Source organism: Furipterus horrens, unplaced genomic scaffold (genome assembly GCF_987537825.1).
Source record: "Furipterus horrens unplaced genomic scaffold, mFurHor1.1.pri manual_scaffold_3, whole genome shotgun sequence".
In the NCBI taxonomy this organism is placed as follows: domain Eukaryota; kingdom Metazoa; phylum Chordata; class Mammalia; order Chiroptera; family Furipteridae; genus Furipterus; species Furipterus horrens.
In genome coordinates this window covers 51,590,261-51,612,978 of record NW_028327173.1, presented here as the reverse complement: position 1 = coordinate 51,612,978, position 22,718 = coordinate 51,590,261, and the positions used below count along the sequence as shown (strand labels likewise).

Below are 22,718 nucleotides of genomic sequence, written 5' to 3'. Positions count from 1 at the left end.
AAAGAGGATCAAAGTCAAGGTGCACCCAATGCTCAGTAGTAAAAATAGCATTCAAGAGACGTGACAGAGGACAGCAGGAATGTCTCTTTGGTGTACCAGAGGAGTGGCGCCTTAGGCACTGGAGTTCCAACCTTTACCAAATTGAGATGGAGCAGGAGAGCAGCCAGGTCAGGAGAATCAGTTCACACGCTCTGGAACAAGGAGAATCTCCACTGGACCAATGACTGACAGCTGCCTCTCAGAAGAGGTGGCACTACCGATAACGAACTCTAAACCCCAGCACAACTCCCTGGTGTGGTGAGCACAAGCAGTGACTATGATCAAGCTCTCTACCACCCCCGCTGAAGGCTTACACAACTATTTTATAAAGGACCACCTGTGTTTGTGGTCTGAGTGTCATACGTGCTATTCAAACTTGGACAATATATAGAACTAGGGCCGAGTAGTCCTGGAGTACCTTAACTTCTCTGCGTCTCAGTTCTCTCATCTTAAAAATGAGATAAAAATATAAATTAATTCATAAGTTATTTGAAGTAGTGATGATTAAGTGGATACTCAGATTCATTGCCTGGAACATAAGAAATGTTCGTTTATGGTTGTTACTTGTATTTAGTTTGAGAAATGAATCTACCGTAAGTGAGACAAAATTTTGACAGAAAGCTTTTAGCCATTGCACAAACACACGCACTGCAAAGAGGGAAACACCATCAGTTCTGCACACTATTTACAAGCTACAAATAAGTGATTAGTTCTCCAAGAGAAATACCACTATCCCTTGCAGGGAGAACAATATGGGAATGTAGCCAAGAAAACACCAACTACCTTTCACAGCTTTACCAGCATGGGGCCCTGTCCATTCAGATCACCAAGTCTAATAATCCCCAAACTTATGGGAAGAACAACAGAGGCAATTCAAAGTGTTTCATGTGGCAATGGCTTTTAAAAAATCAGCTGCCATTCTTCTCCTCCCTTCCTCCAACATGACTACATCTGAGAGTAAAGATATTTATAATTCTCTGGGTGAGCAACTGTAACACGCTTGACAAGCAGGCTGGTAAACTTGATAAAGTATCTTAATATGACAGATAGACTCTTCAAGTGGAATGTGGGAGGGAAGAACACACTTTACTATTTGATAAGCTAAAATAGCACCTTTAAAATGGAATGACCCCCACATAAAGATTTCACAGTAGAGTCAACTTAAGGTCAGATAAGCCTCCAGCGATTTGGTAGGAAATCAGGTTTGCATTCACATTAGAAATCTTAATGTGATCTCAGGGTGTCCTCATTCTTGCCTTCCTCTAACTTTCCCAAATCATTTGGAACTAACCACTGGTCTCTTGTCTGTTGCCCAATGGTCTGTGGTATAAAAATCATATTTAACAATTCAACAAACATTTCTTGAGCCTTTGCTATGTATGAACCCAGTACAACAAACACATAAACAGATATAGTCCCTGTTGTCAGCCCCTCAAAACCCTGTCACAGCCATCCCCCAGCTTTGCCCATCCAGTCCTGCCCACCACCTGAGTTGCTTTCTGTGGTTCCAAACACCCCCAAATATGGCTTGCTCTTTTGGCTTTCCTGAATGGCTGCAGCACAGCTATGACTCAAGATTTCTGAACTCAATCTTTAGCTTCTCTCCTGATAACAGAAACTCAAGCACGAGTTTCCTCTAAAGATTCTATTTTGTTAAGTTAAGGCTTTTATTTTGGTTTCCATTTGAATTCTTGTTCTAGAAGTCTTCACAGTTCTCTCAACCTGTCCTAGAAGGGGTCTGCCTTGTTTTGGACAGTCCTGTCTCACTGGAGATGAAAGTTATTACTCAGAGCACAGCCTTGGTGGCTGTGATCCTGGCCCCTGTAAACAGACTTTCTTACTGACACCCTCTGGGATTTTTAAATTTTTAAATTTTATTACCCTGTGCCCACCTCCAGAGAACTCTGCTGCAAAACTGTTAAACTGCCCAAACTCCAAGGATGGATACTTTAGCAATTAGTGTTTGTTGAATGAGGGAATAAAACATGCAGTCATTCATTCATTAAGTATTTAATAAATGCTTGCTGTGTCAGACACTGGATAAAATGCTAGAGTTATGGAGGCAGGAAGACATAGACTCTATCATCAAGGAGTGTGTAGTCTCAAAGAGAAAACACAAAAGAATCAAACAATTTTAAGTTATATAGTGGAAACATTCAAAAATACAATGGGAACATGGAGAGGAAAGCCAAAGTTTGACTGAAAGCTAGGGTGGCTGTCACAGAGGAGGTGAGGCTTTAGTGGGGTTGTAAAGGTGAAATAGGAGTATACTAGAGAGACAAAATGGCCAGTAGGTGAAGTGGGGGTGAGTGGAGGTACATGGGTTCCACGCAGAGGAAACACCATATGCAAAGGCCTAGAATATAAGACATCATGGTATATCTAAGGTATTTTGCTTAGGAGTTTGACTTTTATAGTCTAGGCCCCAAATGGCAAATGCAATTAATTTTGAGGGCCTACTGGCTCTTGGCTCCTGCCAGTCATGACATTTAGTAAAGCCTATTATAGACAAAAAAGAGAGAACTGTGACACAATGCTGTTTATCTGTAACCTATGCATAGACAATCTTGAGCCACTCACGTTTTGTTAATCTGCAGAATAATGTACCTAGAAGTTACTATCTTGCCACCCAAGTTGGGAAAGCTTTTTCAGACTTTAGCCTGGCCTTGTGGGCATATCTATGACAATGAAAGGTCCTTTGTATTTCCAGCTATTTTTTTAATATACTTTATTGATTATGCTGTTACAGTTGTCCCAATTTCTTTCCCCTTTGTTCCCCTCCACCCAGTGACCCCCTTTCCTCCAGTTGTGCCCCCCACCCTAGTCCATTCCCATTAGTTGTGCATATAGTTCTTCTCAACATCTTCCTGTCTACTCCACTCTCTCCTACTATGCTTCTTAATTCCTGTACCATCTCTGTCCCTTTTCCCCATTCCCCCTCCCTGCTGACCTCCCCCCATAATGTTCCCCATACTTATAATTCTTTTCCCACTCTCATTGCCTACTTAGTTTGCCTTTCTTTCAATTCCCTAGCTTCTGCTGTTGGTTGTTGTGATACAGTTTTCATTTTAATGTTCATAATTTTGGTCCTCCTTTTCCTAAACAAGTTTCTTTAACATTTCATATAACAATAGTTTGGATCTGATGAACTCCTTCAGTTTTACTTTGTCCTGGAAGCCCTTTCTCTCCCCTTCTATTCTGAATGACAGCTTCGCTAGATAGCGTAATCATGGTTGTAGGTTTTCGCTTTTCATTACTTTGACTATTTCTTGCCAGTCCCTTCTTGCCTGCAGAGTTTCTTTTGAGAAATCAGCTAATGGTCTTATTGGGACCCCTTTGTATGTAATTCTCTTCTTCTCTCTTGCTGCTTTTAAGACTCTCTCTTTATCCTTAATTTCTGACATTTTGATTATAATGTGTCTTGGTGTGGTTCTCCCTGGGTCCAATTTTTTTTTTGGAATGCTCTGTGTTTCCTGGAACTGTAAGTCTATTTCTTTCCCCAAGTTAGGGAAGTTCTGCTTCATTATTTTTTCACATCATTTTTCAATTTCTAGTTGTTCTTTTTCACCTTCTGGCAATCCTGTGATTCAGATGTTGGCCCACTTATAGCTGTCCCATAGGTTTCTGAGCCTCTCCTCATTTTCCTCACTTTTCGTTTCCTCTTTCTGCACTGATTTACTGTTTGTTCCTTTCCTATGTTTCGATTTGTTGATTTGATCCCTGGTTTTCTTTCCCTCACCACTAGTTTCGTATGTGTTTTCATTCATTTCTGCAGAACTAGCCTTCATTCTTTTCCTGTCTTGTTTAAGATCTGCTATTAGGTCTGTAAGCATTCGTATAACCAAAGCTCCAAACTGTGCCTCAGAAAGATTTCCTATCTGCTGAGCCATTAGATTAATTTGCTGTCTGGTCAGCTGCGTGATTAGAATCTCTATCATGATCTGTCCTGACAGTTTTGTGTTTACTTTTGCTTCCTGGGTGTGGCTGTCACACCTCCTACACTATAGGGGGTGGAGCCCTGTGCACTTATCACAACTGGGCTACCCTTCTCACCACACTATGGCATTTTGTGTGGAGGCAGGAGTCCAAGATGGATTCCTGCCATTCACTCTCCACTGAAAGACTGGGTACCTCCTCCTCCATCCCCACGCTCTCTGGCCCTCACAGTCCAAAGCATTCTGCCTTCTGCGGCATTGGAATCGTGGGCTGACGGGTTTGGTCTGCAGTCAGGGGTGCTCCCCAGGCACTTGTCACCTCCCCTTAAATACAGGTGTCTGTGCTTACCACCATCCCACTGCCATCGCTGCAGCTGCTGCCACCAGCACAGTTGACCTGTTCTTTCTGGCTTCGCTCCTCCTACCTGTCCAGATGAGCACCACTTCTTTATAACTTCATATGTTGGACTTCCATGTAGTTTTATTTTCTGGAACTTCTGGTTATTTCTGGTTTCGCAGTAGTTGTATTCCTTCTTTGCCAGCCTAGGCCTCCATCTTGGTTGGAAGTTTCCAGCTATTTTTAATTATAGTTAAACAACCCATAGATTCAGAATTGTAATGCTTGCCCTTGAGGAAAAAATATAAAACTGGAGGAAAGCAATAAGTAAATAAATAAATATAAATACAGTGTAATAAAGGTAACTTCTTAAAATGTTTGGAAGACAAAACAGCAAAATCTGCCTTAATGGTTGGAAAATTCTTCATCAAGTAGAGCACAAAAGACTATCGTATTACAAGTGGGAGTCTGAGAGGTAGAGAAGGGAACTGTAGGATGAGAAAACAGCATGAGCTAAAAGCATGTGATGTGTGAGAGTAACAGTCTATTCAGCAAACAGCAAAAGCATCTGATACTTTCAGGGTATTGGAGGACCTGGACCAATGGCTGACACACAATTTCAAAGTCATGCTGGGCAATTGCACTGGGCCCTGTACAATGTGCTAAGAGGTGACTTGAGTAGAGCTATTTCTTAGATGCACCTAATGAAGTAAGGAGAACAAGTTGTAAGTTAGAGAGCACAGAGGCAGAGAAAATAGTTAGAAATTTGAAAAGACATTCGCAGCAGAGAAATTGAGCCAGAAATCAGACATCCACCCTGTGTCCTGCTGCCTGGGGGAAATACAGAAGTCAGGGTTTGAATTCTGGTGCCTTCAGCAAAAGCCCTGACCCTGTTGTCAGGCAGAGGAAACACCTGAAGTCTATAGAGCTGCTGGTGCCCTCTAGTGGTGGTCCACTTGATGGCTAGAAGACAGGAACCATCTAATTCCTCCATTTCCCAAGTACTACCCCCTTGCTGGCTTCTGTGATAGCTGCTAGAACCCCAGATCTTCAAAACCTTGGTTTTTCATTCAAAGCTCACATTTTAGGATATAAGACACAGACAGGGACACATCAGAATAATAGTGTGCGCTCAATGCACCTCCCCACAAAACCGTGCATAAGATGGAGTTCAAATAGAAGAGGGATGATTAAATCTTGGACCCTGGGAGCTTTGATCGTGGTTGATGTCTGGACTGGCACTGTAAAAGCTTCCTAGAAGATGAGATTGGGTTCTGAAAGAATCGGACAAGGCAATTAATAGAAGATAGCTTTCTAAGAATAGAGATCAACTCGGGTTATCTGAAGACCTGCAAGTAACTGCGTGTTCTAAGAGCATCAAACAGGAACAGAATAAGGAAGAGTTTGTAGTGGCCCTTTCCAATGGAGTCTAAATGGTACCAAGTGTTTCCCAAAGAGTTCCAATCAGCAAACATTTACTAAGCATCTTCTAGAGGCAATGTGATATGAAATAAAATATTGTTCTATCTCTCAAGATGCTTACAAGTCAATGGCATTAAGACAGATATGAAGGGATACTTTCTATTAATTCCAAGTTATACACCAGTAGCAGTTGGCAGCAAAGGAAAGAGGCCTTTACATCAGAAGGAGCAGTTGAAGAAGGCTTTACAAATTAGGAAGTACTTGACTTGAACACTGAGGAACAGATAGGAATGTGCCTGAGGCACTATGGAGAGGGTGGGAGGCAGAGAGGAAGGATCTACCTCTATTGTTTCTGTGACATTGGTGCAACTACATCTCCCTGCCACTCTGCACAGGTTTTTGCTTTCTGTCACAAGCATCTGTTTGTGATAGAGCCTTTCCTATAAGTCAGCTGGGCACCTGCTTAGCTAGCTGCCTGCTGAGCAGCCCAGCACCAAGGCATAGACAAGAGTCACACACAGTAACTATGCTATTCACTCAGCTTTTATTGAATGCAGGTTTACTCAAAGTAGAGCATCGACATGCATTAATATCTTACTCACACTCTAACAGTCTCAGAGAATTATAACACACACACACATACACACAGCAATCAATGGGGGATAATGAACCCGAGTTCTAGAGTTTTAGTCTGCAGGTCCAGGAGACAGCGCAGTGAGCAGAGGAGTTGTCAGCATCTTGGAAGAAAGGACCTCTGGAGCCAGGTGGGCAGCAGGGCAGACAAAGTCCTCAGTCCCACAGGGCAGAGCCTCCGGCGGCTGATGCCAAAGGAAATCAGCATGACATGGAGCAGCACTGGTATGTGGAGCTCAGCTATCTCAGCAGTTGTCCAGAACCTGCCTCAGTTATATCTGGAAAGTGGAGTATTCCACCGTTCTTGGTCTTTTTGATAAGTGTCTTGGCACCCCTCATGCCAAGTTTGGAATTTTTCCAGGAACCCATGTGTGGTACATGGATGACTCTTCTGCTTGACACCCCCATGGGCAAGATGGAATTTCCCCAGGAGCCTATTTATGGGTGGTCCTGCTCTGCAAAACATGACTCTTCTGGCCATGTGTGCAGATATCTTAGCTGTGAGTCCTTGCCAGATGTGCCTGTTCTGATAATGTGGGTAGATATCTTAAATGTATCCCCTTGCCAGATGTATCTAAAGTGAGTTTTCAGGTAGTTTTCCTCTTGAACCAAAGTGTCATGGCCGACTGACAGCCATTTTAGTTGATATCAGTGACTACACTTTGTTTCATATACTTTATGGTAACTTGACCAGACAAGTGCCATTTTATTGGTCCTTCTCTCCACATTTTCCTGCTCTGAACCCTCTTCTCCTTAACCACACTGGCTGTGATCAACCCCCCAGAGGAATGTACTCAGCCATTTAATCTTTGTTTTGTTTCCTCTTGGTGACTTCATGCATACCAATGGCTTCTACTTGCAAGCCTCAAATGTTTTACTCAGTGGAGACTCCACATTCACAAGTACATCACTTTTTAACCAGAGAGTCAGACTATCCCTAAATAACCATGCTCCAAATAAAGCCCACCATCTTTAATCTCTGAAGTCCTCTTGTCCCTTGGTTGGTTGTCCCACCCATCCTTTAGTGGCCTGATTTTATAAGTCAAAAACCTTAAAAGGAGTCCAACTTACTCCCCCTGCCCAATATCCAGTGCCTCTCCAACTTCTGTCACATTTATAAATCCTATTCTTCCTGTGTTTACTATTAATGCCTTGATTTGGTCGCTGGTTCGATCTTCCAGTCAGGGCACATCAGAGAAGGAAAACTCTGAATCCAAAAAACCTCCGCTGCCTTGCGGCATACCTCTTCAGGGGAAAGGCTAAGGGAGTAAACCCCGACAGAAAATCCGGAGCCGGAGTCCCTAAGGCGGTTTGACGTTGTAGTCAACACCGGCAACTCCTGCGGCGCACCTGAAGCCAAGCTGTATTGACTCCGTCTTTCCCTTGGACCCTTCAGCTGCGAAGAGAGGGGGGGTCTGCTGCATGGGCAACAGCAGACCCTCCATATCACCCTGCCCAGGCTCTGTAGCTTCAGCTTCACTGGAGAGGACACTCCAGCGTCATTGCAAGATGTCAATTCAACACGGGAGGAGACAGATACCGTGTCACTCCCGAGTCGGACTGCACAGCCATTCTCGGCGGTGCAGATAGACTCTTAAGAAGCTACACCATCGTCTCTTGAGACGGACGGCTGCTGCCGCCGCCGACGGTCCTTTATAATCTTTTGCCTGGCAGACTGCAGCGGCCTCCTAATCTGTCTCTGCTTCTAGCTCACCTCCTTAGTCCATGTGCTTTGTGACTGCCAAGGCGTTATTTCTAATAAGCAAGTCTGATCTTGTATCACTTGCCACCCTACCTCTCCTGCTTAATTACAATGCTTCCATGTTCCCTACAACATTCAGAATCATGTCTCAGCTCCTTATAGGTGGTATACAAAACTCTCCTAATCTCTCTAGCCTCATTTGTTGTCCTCCACTTCCAGGAATTCTCCAGAAATTCTCCAGAAATTCTAAACTGATTGCAGATCTCCCTAAACATCATGCTGTTTCATACTTTCCTGTCTGAAATGCTGCCACCAAGAATACTCTCCCTATCACTCTTCTCAAATGGAAAACTCTAATTTATCCCTCAAAATTCAATTCTGTGTCACTTCCACCCAATGAGCCTTTCCTGACCCTCCCTTTTAGATAAATAGCCACTTTCTTCTAAGAGCTACTTTGGACCAGGTATGTGTTTCTATTATTATGTCATTTTGTGATGATCCACTTACCTGTGTCACTTGCTCCAGGTTTGAGTAGCAGTTTAGCCAAGTAATTAAGACAGTAGAACCAAATCCCAACTCTGCCACTTATCAGAGTGAACTTGGGTGACTTATTTATTTCCAATCTTAGTTTTCTCATCTATAAAATGGAGATGATAATAATGCCTGCCTTATGAAGTTGTTGTCAGGTTCATGTGTACCAAGTTCTTGGAATAGTACCTGACATATAGTAAGTGTTATATAAGAATTTACTCTTTTATCAACTAAGAGCATCTTCATGTTAGGAAATTATGTCTTATTCACTTCCATTTTTCCAGGGTCCAGCACAGTGCCTGGCATAGAGAGTATGTGGAACAAATGTTTGTGAAAGGATAGATGACTGAATCTTTGTCTCCATTTTTTTCTTGCTCCAGTATCAGGTAAGTCTCTGAGTAATGCCCAATTCTCCTTTTCAATGTCTCCTGCATTTAGTTTTCTTTCTGTCACTACTCCTTCACATATTCAATGAAAATTTATTAATAATCAACAGTGTGCAAGGCACCACTCTGCTGAAAGTACTGCTTGGAACAAGACAAATTCCATCTGCTATGGATCTTCCATTCTAGAAGATGACACCAACATTAAATAATAGCGCATTCGTTATTTGATCATAAGTGATATATGTAATAAGAGAATATTGTTACATTTCATGTTGTCCTAAAGCTCCCTTAAACTATCTTGGTTCTTTTGAGTGTTTTTCTGTTTTGTTGCTCGGACTGGGTGTTTTTTTCTATGTTGTCTTCAAACTTACTGATTCTATCCTCTGCTTCTTCTAGCCTGCTTTTAATTCTATCTAGTGTATTCTTCATTTCAGATATTATATCCTTCATTTCCTTCTGGTTCTTATTTATAGTTTCTATGTCCTTTTTCATGCTGATATAATTCCCACTAAGTTCTTTGTAGCTCCCATAAAGTTTCTTGGAGTTCTCACTGAATTCCTTGAGCATTCTTATAACCATTATTTTGAACTCAATGTCTGATAATTTGCTTGCCCCAATTTCTTTTAGCTCTCTTTCTGGGGATTCCTCCTTTTCATTCATATCCTCATTTCAGGTGACTTTTTGTGTGTTTCTACATATTAGACTGATCTGCTTTGACTTCCTGTCTTTGTGGGGTGGCTTTCTGCAGTAGGAGATGTGTGGGACTCAATGGTGCAGTCTCCTTGATCTCCTGAGCTGGTTGCTCCAGGGATGCCCTTTATGCAGTTTATGTGGGCTCTCTTATAGTAATTGGAGAAATTTAACCTAGTTTTGAAGGTCAGAAAGCTTGCTTTAGACAGGAAATATCTCTGATATATGAAAAACTAGAAGCAGATAACCAAAATAAGATGGTAGAAGCTGCAGTAGACAGCACCCAGCAGAGGGAATTACATTTGCAAAGCCCAGAGTCAGGAAGAAATTTGACACAACTAGATTTTGTGTTTCTTGTGTGTGACATGTTGCTACTCATGCTACCTAACTGTTCCACTGATCTCTAGGATTAAACTTTCTAATGTTTATTTTCTTCTCAGAAAATTTCCATGATTCTCTATTGCCTACTTAATGACATACTAATTCCTTAGTTGTTTATTGTAACACAATATAATATGGGCTCCAATAATGGTTCAGTTTTATCTCCCATAAGTCATCTGCATCTATGCTCGATAATAAACATTATGAACTGCTTGATGTTCCCCACACATTCCTTATTTTTTCTCACTTTTCCACATTTACTCAGGTTGATATTGTCACCAAAATGCCTTTCTTCTCTATTCCCATCCAAGCTTTTTTTCCCACACAATATTCACCTGTTTCGTGTGTTGTGTGCTTTGCTACTTTATTCTGTAGTTCATTCTATCTTACTTTAATCTATTTTAGTTTTTAAAATATACAAGTCATAACTTACCAAAGTGATTTCACAACCCACAACAAGTCTTAACCTATATAGTCCAAAATATTGCCCCAGAAAGCCTTAATAACTTTTCCAAGTTATGTGATTCTTGAGTGAAGTTAACAATAGTAGAATCTAAGTTTCTTCCAGCAGAAGAATTTTCTAACTCAGTTACATCTTGATTATTGGGCATCTATATTCTCTGAAGACATGATAAATGGAGGAACAAATCATACAGAGCCAAGGTAACCTGAGGATACCAGGCGCTGCATATTAATTTCTAGGAGATTTCATACTTTGCTGTTTCAATCCAGCAATGTTCTGAACTAAAGCTCCTAATTGTATTGAGCTGTTCCAGATCACACATTAGACAAAGATGAACATAGGGGAGTATTCATTCTAGCTGTAACTGGTAATACAAAAACAAAAACAAAAATCTCTATTAGCAAATTAATCTATGACAATCAGCTATAACTGTAATTCATACTATGTAATAAACTTACCTTTGCAGATAAATTTGCTTTATAATTTCCCAAGGGAAATACTTGAATTTTTATATGAAGTCTGTCTGCGAAAAGTCCAGTCATTGTTAATATAATGAGAATGGTTTGCATAATATCAATGTAACCTGGCAGCCAAGGAAAGTGGACTGGAATGTAAATGTATGAACAGTGATGACTTCACTGTGCTAGTCAGTGTGGGTGGTAGATGCCATTTAGTGAGCATGTCTACTGTGTAACGATCACTTTCAAAATGACTGAGCAAGTAGAGCATCAAATCTGCATCCAATTTTTTATTAAGCTTGAATGTCCTTCCACAAAAACTATTTGGACTTCTGGCCAAGATGGAGACCTAGACTGACACGCTCCTTCTCCCTCCACAACTAAGAAGAAATACAAGTACCACAAAACCAGAAATAACCAGAGGTTCCAGAAAATAAATGGGAGTCCAACATATGAAGTTATAAAGAAGTGGTGCTCATCTGGACGGATAGAAGGCATGAAGCCGGGGTGGAGAAATCAAGCTGTGCCGGTGGCAGCAGCTGCTGCAGCTGCAGCAACAGCAGCGGAATGGCGGTAAGCACAGACACCCATATTTAAAGAGAGGAGAGAAGTGCCTGGGAGCACCCCAGGCTACAGACCAGACCTGTTAGCTTGCGATTCCAACACCAGGGAAGGCAGACCCCCATTGCCTTGGACGGTGAGAGCCAGAGAGCATGAGGATGGAGGAGCAAGCTCCAGGTCTCTCAGTGGAGAGTGAATGGCAGGAATCCATCTTGTACTTCCACTCCCACAAAAAAATGCCACAGTGCAGTGAGAAGGGTCGCCCAGTTGTGACGAGTGCATGGGGTTCCGCTCCTTATAATGTAGGAGGTGTGACAACCCCACCCAGGAAGCAAAGGTAAACACAAAACTGTCAGGATTGCAGGGATCATAATAGAGATCCCGGTGATGCAGCTGACAGCAAATATCTAACCTAACAAAGCAGCAGACAGGAAATCTTTCTGAGGCACAGTTTGGAGCTTTGGTTATAAAAATGCTCACAGGCATAACAGCAGATCTTAAACAAGATGGGGAAGGAATGAAGGCTAGTCATGCTGAAATAAACAGAAACACATATGAAACTAGTGGTGAGAGAAAGAAAACCAGGGATCAAATCAACACATTGGAACACAGGGAAGGAACTAACAGTCAACCAGTGTGGAAAGAGGAAATAAAAAGTGAGGAAAATGAGGAGAGGCTCAGAAACCTATGGGACAGCCATGAGCGGGCCAACATCTGAATCATAGGGTTGCCAGAAGGTGAAGAAGAAGGAGATCTAGAAACTGATAAATTATGTAAAAAAATAATGAAGCAGAACTTCTTTAACTTGGGGAAGGAAATAGAATTACAGGTCCAGGAAGCACAGAGAGTTCCAAAAAAACTGGACCCAGGGAGAACAACACCAAGACACATTACAATCAAAATGTCAAAAATTAAGGATAAAGAGAGAATCTTTTTCTTAAGTATATTTTATTGATTATGTTGTTAGAGTAGTTCCAATTTTTTTCCACTTTGCTCCCCTCTGTCCAGTACTCCCCTTCCCTTTAGCAATCACATCCCACTTAGTTCATGTCCATGGGTTGTGAATATCAGTTCCTTAGCTTCATCCTTTCCTATATTATTTTTAACTTCCCCCTGTCTATTTTCTACCAATTGATTATGCTTCTTAATCCCTGCACCATATCTCCATTTCTCCCCCTCCCCGCTCTCAGCTTATAATCCTCCAAATGATCCCCATACCTATGATTCTGTTACTATGGTGGCTTGCTTAGTTGAATTTTGTTTGTATTTTTTAGATTCAGTTGCTGATAGCTGTGAGTTTGTTGTCATTTTAGTGTTCATAGTTTTCATCTTCTTTTTCTTAAGTAAGTCCCTTTGACATTCATATAATAATGGCTTGGTGATGATGAACTCCTTTAGCTTTACCTGTCTGGGAAGCACTTCATCTGCCCTTCCATCCCAAATGATAGCTTTGCTAGATAGAATAGTCTTGGTTGCAGGTTGCTTTTCATCACATTGAATAGTGCTTGCTAGTCCCTTCCTGCCTTCAAAGTGTCCTCTGAGAAATCAGCTGATAGTCCTATAGGCAACCCCCTGTAGGCAACTCTCTGCCTCTCTCTTGCTGCTCCCAGGACTCTGTCTTTATCTTTCACCTTTGGCATCTCAATCATGATGTGTCCTGGTGTGGTCCCCTCTGGGTCCAGCTCACCTGGGACCCTCCGTGCTTCCTAATAGTCAAAGTAGTGAAAAGCAAAAACCTACAACCACGATTACTCTATCCAGTGAAGCTGTCATTCAGAATAGAAGGGCAGAGAATGTGCTTGAAGACATAGTAAAGCTGAAGGAGTTCATCAGATCCAAACCACTGTTATATGAAATGTTAAAGGGACTCATTTAGGCGAAAGAGAATCAAAACTATGAACATTAAAATGAAAACTGTATCACAGCGACCAACAACAAAAGGTAGGAAACCGAAACAAAGGCAAACTAAGTAGGCACGAGAGAGTGGGAAAAGAATTATAGGTATGGGGAACATTATGGGGGAAGGTCAGCATGGAGGGGGAAGAGGGGAAAGAGAGGGAGATGGTACAGGAATTAAGAAGCATAGTAGGAGGGAGTGGAGTAAACAAGAAGATGCTGAGAAGAACTATATGCACAACCAATGGGTATGCACTGGCGGGGGGACACCTGAGGGAGGAGGGTCACTGGGTTGAGGGGAACAAAGAGTAAAGAAATTGGAACAACTGTAACAGCATAATTAATAAAGCATTTTAAAATTAAAAAAAATTTATTGGATGATTCAGAAGGCCGTAGCTATGGACAACTGATAATTGGCAGCTTTATCACAACAATGCACCTGCTCATGCTTCATGTCTCGTACAGTTTTTTTGCAAAACATCAAATCACCCAGGTAATTTAGCCCACCTACAGCCCATATTTGGTGCCCTGTGGCTTTTTTTTTTCCCAAAACTAAAATCATCTTTGAAAGGGAAGAGATTTTAGACCACTGATGAGATTCAGGAAAAATATGACAGGGCAGCTGATAGTGATTGGGAGAACTGTGTGAGGTCCCAACATGCCCACTTTGAAGGGGACTGAGACATCATTGTCCTATGAGCAATGTTTCTTGTATCTTGTGTCTTCTTCAATATATGTCTCTATTTTTTATATTACATGGATGAGTACCTTCTGGACAGACCTTATAATAGTTGCTCCTCAAATGATATATTTTTCAAAATTATTTTTATATTGTGGGTTAATTTTTAGTGGAGAATTTCAGTATTTCTTTCATTTTAGATTTTTTCAATGTCAACACATGGATCATCTTACCATCTTGTTAACATTCTTCAAATCTTTACCCCCAGCCTAGATTACATTCCTGTGTCTCATTTTTCTGTATCTCCTACTGTCAACTGAACATGGATATCAGAATGATTCCCAGATACCTCATACTCATCAATCTAAAAGTCAATTTATTGTCATCACCCTAAATCAGCTTCCCCTACCCCACCCAACCTCACATTGATTATAGAATGTCACATCATCTTTACACTTAAAGCAGAAAACACTGGCATCAGGCATGGCTCCTCCTTTTCTTAACTAACCTGCCACTAGTTTCTCTTGATGTTACATCTATGTTCTCAGATCTCTACTTCTCTTCAACCTTCCTGCCTCTACTGATGTCCAAACTTCCCAAATGGTCCTCCTGTCATCTTTCTAAGCACATTTCACAAAGTGACCCATCTATTATGTCATGTCCAGCTGCAAACTATTCAATTAACTATTGTTCCCTTTAGGAGACAGTCCAATACAAAGTTACTGAAATTGCTTACAAAGCCCTTCTGATCTGTCCTCTTCTAACCTTTCCTGCTTCATCTTCTCTCTCCATTCCTTCTTTTATTCATTTTTTTCATTTTTCCCTCCATTCATATTCAGTCTTCTAATTATTGAAAAGTGTTCTTTGTGTCTCAAGCATTTCTTCTTCTTCTTCTTCTTCTTCTTCTTCTTCTTCTTCTTCTTCTTCTTCTTCTTCTTCTTCTTCTTCTTTTTTGGGGGGGGGGTGTCTGGAAACTCTCCTTTTTTACTGGAGAGCTCTTACTCTTCCTTCAAGCCGCATCTTGAATATTTCATGGAAAACATTCCAGGAGCCTTCTACGTCCAGGGTTAGGGCTATTTTCTTAGTGCTCCATAGCTCATCATTATGCTACAATGAAATCACCTATTGACTTCAATCTGATAGTGTGAGCACAGGAATTATTTAACATCATATCTTTATTCCCTAGCACACAATAGGTATATAATTAATATTTCTAGAATGAATAAATAATATCTGATTTGCTCTCTGCAACATGATAATGGGACTCCCCTATGAAAAGGCCCTATAGTGTGCAGCTTTGCTGATGACTTGGGAGATGAGTCTAACCAACAATGGAGTGAAATATTGGAGAACTATTTTGATTGTAGATTTAAATCATTGTCTCCAAGCATCTTATCAGTAATATAACTTATTTTGAAAAATAATCTCCATCTGTTTTAATTGTCTTACTTCACAAACTCAGGAGGATGTTATTTTTGGCTTCTTAAAATGTCAAGATTTCAAGTTACCTCTTTTCTTAACTCAATTTTACTTCTTATGGACTCACCCGGGACAATGACAAGATTTTCAGATCAGTGGGGCTTTTACCAATTACATTCACTTACTTTCATTCATCTATTTCTCATTGACTACACACCTACTAAGTGCCAGATACTAGAAATACTAGATGGGTGAGATGTTGTCCCTCTTCTCAAGACCCAACCTACTCAGGGCTGGGAGGAAGGAAGGAAAAGATATGATATACATGCCTTACAAGCTTATGCAAGCTTGAATTTAGCCAAAGGATTCCACAGGGGCATAAAAAAATGTTAAGATATAAGAAAGCTTCTGCTTTATGTAAGGAAAAACAAAATAAGCCTTATGAGTAACAAATATTCTGAGAGAAGAACATACAGCAAATGGAACATACCATAAGGAAATCACTTATGGAACTATAAAGATTCTCATTGCATTAGTTCACATTGAGTCCATGCTATTTGAGTCAGTTAGTTTCTTACTGAATTCTATTCATAACTGAAAAGCAAATAGTCTAGCAAAGCCTAGAAATTTCTCTAAAGACACATAGGCAAATTAACCAAAGTGAGAGAGTCTGTGGTTATTCGCAGATGATCAACACTTAGAGCTTATGACAATTATTAAAATGTGTGAATGTCAATGGTGAACCTGCTAATGCTAATACCAGAAAAGTAGAAATGTATTCTTAAGAATTTTTGACTTAAGCAAAATTTTAAATAAGTCAAACTTTTCTTAACAGAATGATTTTGGAATTTTCACAAACCAAAAACTCTTCAAAATACATTTCTTGGGTTCCTGCATAAATATTTAGAGACTTGTTTAATAATTATCCAGCTACTCCCTTAACACATTTGCTGTGTGATACCTTATACCTTTGATGTTTCTTTTTATTGGAATAGCTTCCAGCTTCTCAGGTGCCTGTTAAGCTCAAATATCTCCTCTTCTATAAAGCACCACAACAGGATCAATTAAATTCTCTCATGCTGAATTAACTCCGCAGCACTCTGAGTGCTTTTTCTGAGAAGAAATTTATGCATCTACCCAGCAAGACGATGTGATTCAGCATAAGAATAGGAGTGTCTCACCCAGGGGGCATTGTGTGGTAGGCCAGGAACAGTGAGAGGCAGCAACAGCAACCTTCACCTAGGTCTCAGTTCTGCTCATACCAGCTCTGGAGGTTATTCCTAGCAACAACATGAATAAGCACTGGAGAAAAACACAAAGACTGATCATCTGTGTACATTTGACATCTAGTAGTCCATTAAAGTTTCAACCTAAGCCACTCTATTCAATTATGAAATGCAAATAAACTAATAATTTTAAAACTTTAGTAAAACTTTATTTATCATAAATTTTATTTATTTCTATAGCATTTTTTAATAAATAAAGGCAATTTTATTAATTTTGTTCTGTTAATAACTCTATGAAATAACTAAAACAGGTATTTCTCTTTTACTGTTGAGAAAGCAAAAGTTGTCTGGGTCTATTCAGGTAGAGATAGGACAGGCTCCCTGACTCCAGGACATCGTGCTAAGGATGTTTTATGTCCCTTCTCTGTCACCAGTAGCATTAAACACTTTACATTATAGTTCTAATTCTCATTATAATCTTTTTAGGATAGATTTTGTTGCCTTCAATTTACAGATATAAAATATGAGGTCCAAAAAGGTGAAATAAACTCCCCCTAAGTCACTGGTAAACACTGTCTTTCTAACTTCCCAAGTCCTGGGGTTTTTAGGACCCTCACCCCTTTCACTATGTCTCCGCATTTACTTCACTGAAGTTCAGTGTCGAATGTATTTATTAATAATAGAAGAAATACACCTATAGAGAAAAAGCTTTAGAGTATAATTGAATTTTAGAAAGTCTGTCTTAGAAAAGAGTGATCATTTTCAACCTTTTAAGTTTACATATATCTTAATTATAATTACTACTAAATTTAAGAAATGTTTAAAAATAATGTATTTATTTCACCTTTGTTCCCTTTTTTCCATATACTTTCTGGAGTTGATACTAAAGAGAAATGAAATGGGTGAAAACCATGTGGCACAGAAAAAGGAAAGAAACAAAAACTATAATTTGTAGAAATTCCTAAACTCAGTAGGTCACTGACTCTGTCACCCCATTTTACCAAGCGGGATGTAAACCAAAAAGGGATTCAGGGAACTTTCAAGGGTCACAGAGTCAAAGTCTTCTGAGAAAATGGACCATCTATTCTTGTATCATTCATTGTGTTTGATGGCAATCTTTAATCCAAACATACTGTTGTAAAAATAAAAAATTTTGTTTAATACAGCAATAAAGAGAATGCGTCAGATGAATTTGTCACGCAATAAACTCTGTATTGAAAGTGACTAGTTACTTCTACTATAATCGCTCTAGTCATGGATTATTTGTGAAGAGTTTTTCATGTGGGTGATATAAATTACATAAATAAAGCAAAGACTGAATGTACATACTTTATATTATATTAAAGTTGCAGCAAAACAATGTTTCAAGGACCCAAATTCTCCTGTTAGAAGGTGATACATTTGTTCATTAAAATTGAAAAGCTGAAGGGCATCTTTCTAGAAGAATTGCTGAATTGTCATCTAAACTAAATAATAGCAGCAATAAAACAAGTTTTGTGTTCTCTCTTTTATTTCACAGTTTTATATTAATGTTATCAGATGTAAGGAGCAATTTATAAATGCATAAACCAGTCTATAAGTGGCCTCAAAAAAAAAAAAAAAGCTGTTCTTAGGGAAAAGAAACCTTTAGGATTATTCCAAATTAAATAAACTCTCAATATATTTTCATATTTTGACAATAAACACTATTGTGTCAGTCAGTATGCTGTTAGGGGAGCAATAGGACAATGCGTTGTGAAATGTCCCATGTTCTTCTTTAATCTCACATAAATCTCAAATTCACTGATTCTATCTCCTTTTCCTCGGGCCTCCTCCCTTCACCCCTACATGTTCTTTCTCTCTTCCTTACCACTAAAATTCTCTGGTCAACCATTAGAACCACCTCCTTGAATAGACCCTTGACTTCTTTTGCATGGTTGTCCTTTTCCCATGCTTAGCAGAACTGGTTGCAGGCTACACACGTACACGCACTTGTCAAAAACATCACATTGTACACTTAAGAGTTATGCATGTCATTACATGCAATTTTACCTTTTAAAAACTTTAAACAAATGTTGACCTCTAGTTAATAGGTTTGTTTTTTGCAATGATATTGGTTAGCAATTTTAAAACTTGCTTAACCAAATGAGTAAATATATTGCAGGTTATAGAAGTAGTATTTCAAGGGAGTGTTATAAATATGGAAAGAAGGAACATCTGTATTGAATTGGAATGTAGAGGAAAAAGACACTTTCAGATGAATGAAAACAGAGTCTCTCAACAGCAAAACCTAGATAGACTAAAATAATGGCTAAGGGAAGTCTTTGAATAAAAGAAAGAAAATGATTGAATAAGGAGTTTATAGAACATTAAGAAGGAAGAAAGAAACTCTATGGGTAAATACAAAAGACTTTCCTTCTCCTCTTGAGTGTTCTAAATTTTGTTTAATAGTTGAAACAAAAAGTATGATATTCTCCAATGCAGTTGAGGAAATATTTAAAACAATTATATTATAAATGAAGGAAAGTAAAGGGACTTAAAGAGAAGCAAGTTTTCTACATTTTATTTCAACACCAATAGATACTTCTGGTGAGGGAAGAATTCTCTATCTTGATTGCAGTGGTGGTTACAGTAATCTATACACATAATAAAATGATATAGATCTATACACAACATTGTACCAATATAAATTTTGTAATGTATTACAGTTAATGTAAGAAGAAGCCATTGGGAGAAAGTGGATGAAAGTTACCCAGAAACTTTTGATAATTGCAACTTCTTGCAAATTTATAATTATTTTAAAATAATTAGTAAATAATAAGCTATTAAAAGGTCATTATAAGTCATATTTGGAAACTTCTAACTATGAGAAAATATAAATACACAATAAAGAGTGAGTGTAGAATTATAGAGCATATTTCCCCAGTGACTGGTTTTTTATAGTGATTTGTGACCTATTTTATTTAGGAAATTCAGTTCTGTTCTGATATTATTATTATCTTTTTCTGCTGTTTTATGTCTTTAATAATAACACTGTGTAAAAGCTCATGAGTCATCTTGTTTGGGTCATGACTATAATTGGCTTTTTATTTTTTAATCATTTCCTAAAGAAAAACTCATTTATTATATTTAACTATCAGAGCATAGCAGCAGATACCTTGAAAGTCTGTAAACATTTTTTCTTTTTCAGGAAAATTAAAAGGAACTCACATAAAAGTCTCAGAATCTATCAGTGCCACTACTAGATAATGGCATACAATTGTGATAGCCAATTATATCCAGGTCATATTACCTATCTGTGTCTGATTTTCTCATCTACAATAAAAAAAATCCTTCCTGCCCTTCCAATCTACAGTAGATATTTTCAGAGCTCCTGCAAAGTGTAGATTACTTCTGTGGGAGCTGATTCCATCTTCTGCACACAGCCCTGCCACAACTGGTTGGACAAGGATAGGATTCCCCTTTCTATGCTAATTTGGAATTGAGACTCAGAGGCTCAAATTGGTTTTCCTCAACTATGAAACATTCCAAACACACAAAAAGGCCTACCAAATGAATGGATGTTACTACTGCGACATATTGTCTCAAATTTCTTTTTTTTTCCCTAAAAAAATTAGGAAAAGTTTGACACGGTTACAAAATTTTTAAAAAGCACAAAATATACCAATTGTCAAAATAAAACAATTACCAAAAATTTTTCACATTCACTTAACCAGTTTTTAATTTACTTCTAAATTGTGGTAAAAACATGACATAAAATTTACCATCTTAACCATTTTTAAGTGCAATTCAGTAATGTTGACTCTATTCATAAACTTGATGCCCTTTAAATTTGCCATCTTAACCATTTCTAATTCTGTTATTCAGCAGTGTTAACTATATTCATAAACTTGATGTCCTTTGAACATTTTCCCCTTCCTTCAGCCCTTAAAAACGGTAATTCAGCTTTCTGTTTTTATGAATTTACTATTATAGATACATGATATAAGTGAAACCATAGAGTATTTGTCCTTTTATAACAGGCTTATTTCACTTGTATAATGTCCTCAAGTTTCATCCGTGTTGTAGCATGTGATAGGATTTCCTTCTTTTTTTTAACACTGTATAGTATTCTGGTGTATGTATTTACTACATTCTTTTATATGCTCATTGGCTGATAAATATCTTGGCTACTATGAATACTGTTTCAATAAATATGAGTGTACAGATATATCTTTGAGATTCTTCTTTCAATTCATGTGTATGTATGTGTATATATAGAACTGGGATTGTTGGATCACGTGGTAATTTTTTGACAAACCTCTATACTATTTTTGTAGTGGCTGCTCTGTTCTGCATTTCCATCAATAGTGTGCAAGGCTTCCAATATCTCCACATTCTCAGAAAGACTTGTTAGTTTCTGTTTTGGTGATAGTAGCCATATCAGTGGGTGTAAGGTGACATTTCATTGTAGCTTTGATTTTCATTTCTCTAATATTAGCAAAGTGAAACATTTTTTCATATGCTTTTTGGCCATTTGCATATATCTTCTGGGAAAATGCCCATTAAACGTTTTCCCATGTTTAAATCTTTTTTTTTTTTTTTGTCATTGTGTTGTAGGAGTCCTCTATGTATTCTGAATATAACCCCTTATCAATACACAATTTCCAAATATTTTCTCCCATTTGAAGGTTGCCTTTGACTCTGTTGACTATCCTTGTTGATGCACAGAAGTTTCTTAATTTCTTATAGTTTATTTTTGCTCCTGTGCTTTTGGTGTCACGCCAAGATATCATTGCCAAATCTAATGTCACAAAGCTTTCCCCCCTGTGTTTTCTTCTAGCAGTTTTATAGTTTCGGGTCTTATGTTTAGGTCTTTAATCTATTTTTGTGTTAATTTTCAGTATATGGTATACGGTAATGGTCCAAGTTCATTCTTTTGCATATGGATATACAGTTATCCCAACACCATTTGTTGAAAAGATTATTTCCCCCATTATGTGGTCTTGGCACTTTTGTTGAAGATCATTTGACCATATGTACAATGGTTTATTTCCGGGATCTAAATTTTATTCCATTGGTCTATATGTCTGTTTTTATGCCAATACACACTATTTTGATTACTATATCTTTGTATAACAACCTATTTTTAAAACAACTTTTTCCTTTTTCCTTCCTGGTGTTTCATAGCAAATATCAGGCAGCATAATTTTACCCCTATATGATTCAGTATGGATCTCTAAAAATTATGAACATTTTCTTACAAAACCACAATATCATTACCACTCATAATAAAATTGACAACATATCTTTAGCATAACCTATCTCACCCAAAATCAAATCTATAAATTGTCCCAAAAATATGTTTTCAACAAATACTTATTTTTTATTTTAAGATTTTTTAAATCTTCACTCGAGGATATGTTCATTGATTTCAGAGAGAGAGGAAGTGGGAGAGAGTGAGACATTAATATGAGAGAGAAGTATTGATCATTTGCCTCTTGTAGGTGCCTGGGCCAGGGATCGGACCCAAAACCTAGAAGTGTGTCCTGGTCAGATAATGAACCCATGCCTTTTTTGTGTACAGAACCCGATGCTCCAACTGACTAAGTCACTCGGCCAGGACATCTCAAAACTATTTTTATTGTTTTGTTTGAATGAGGTTCCAAACAAGGTCCCCATTTTAATTTAATTATGTCTCTTAAATACTTTTTGATTCAGAAAAGTCTTTTCCCCCTTTCCTCCAGACATAGACTTACAGAATTTGGATTAGTTGTCCTATAGAATGTCTCACATTCTGGATTTCTCTGTTTACTTTCTTGCTCTGTCAATTAACTTATAAATGAAGTTAACTAGTGGCTTAATTGTATGGTCATTTAACTATAAATTAAAATTAGCTCAGAACTTTAATTTATTTATGCAGTTTTAAAAATCCATTTGCACATGGAAGACTGGAGACTTTTGCCAATTTCTGTGGCCGTTTTCAGATATGTCTTCCCATG

General features: G+C 38.5%; 1 protein-coding gene across 3 annotated transcripts in view; it reads left to right on the top strand.

Moving 5' to 3' along the window:
- Positions 1-22,718, top strand: part of PTGER3 (prostaglandin E receptor 3) — a 205,008-nt gene that overhangs the window by 165,888 nt on the left and 16,402 nt on the right. Inside the window, exons 4-5 of one of the 3 annotated variants that reach the window (XM_090269612.1) lie at positions 8,884-8,985; positions 17,636-17,881. The exons of 1 other annotated variant lie outside the window; for it this stretch is intronic. In XM_090269612.1, coding sequence (XP_090125738.1) covers positions 8,884-8,941 — 58 coding nt within the window. In that variant the 3' untranslated portion in view covers positions 8,942-8,985; positions 17,636-17,881. Of the gene's footprint in view, positions 1-8,883; positions 8,986-17,635; positions 17,882-22,718 lie in introns of those variants that run through there. One more of the 3 variants, XM_090269613.1, reaches the window with a different exon arrangement.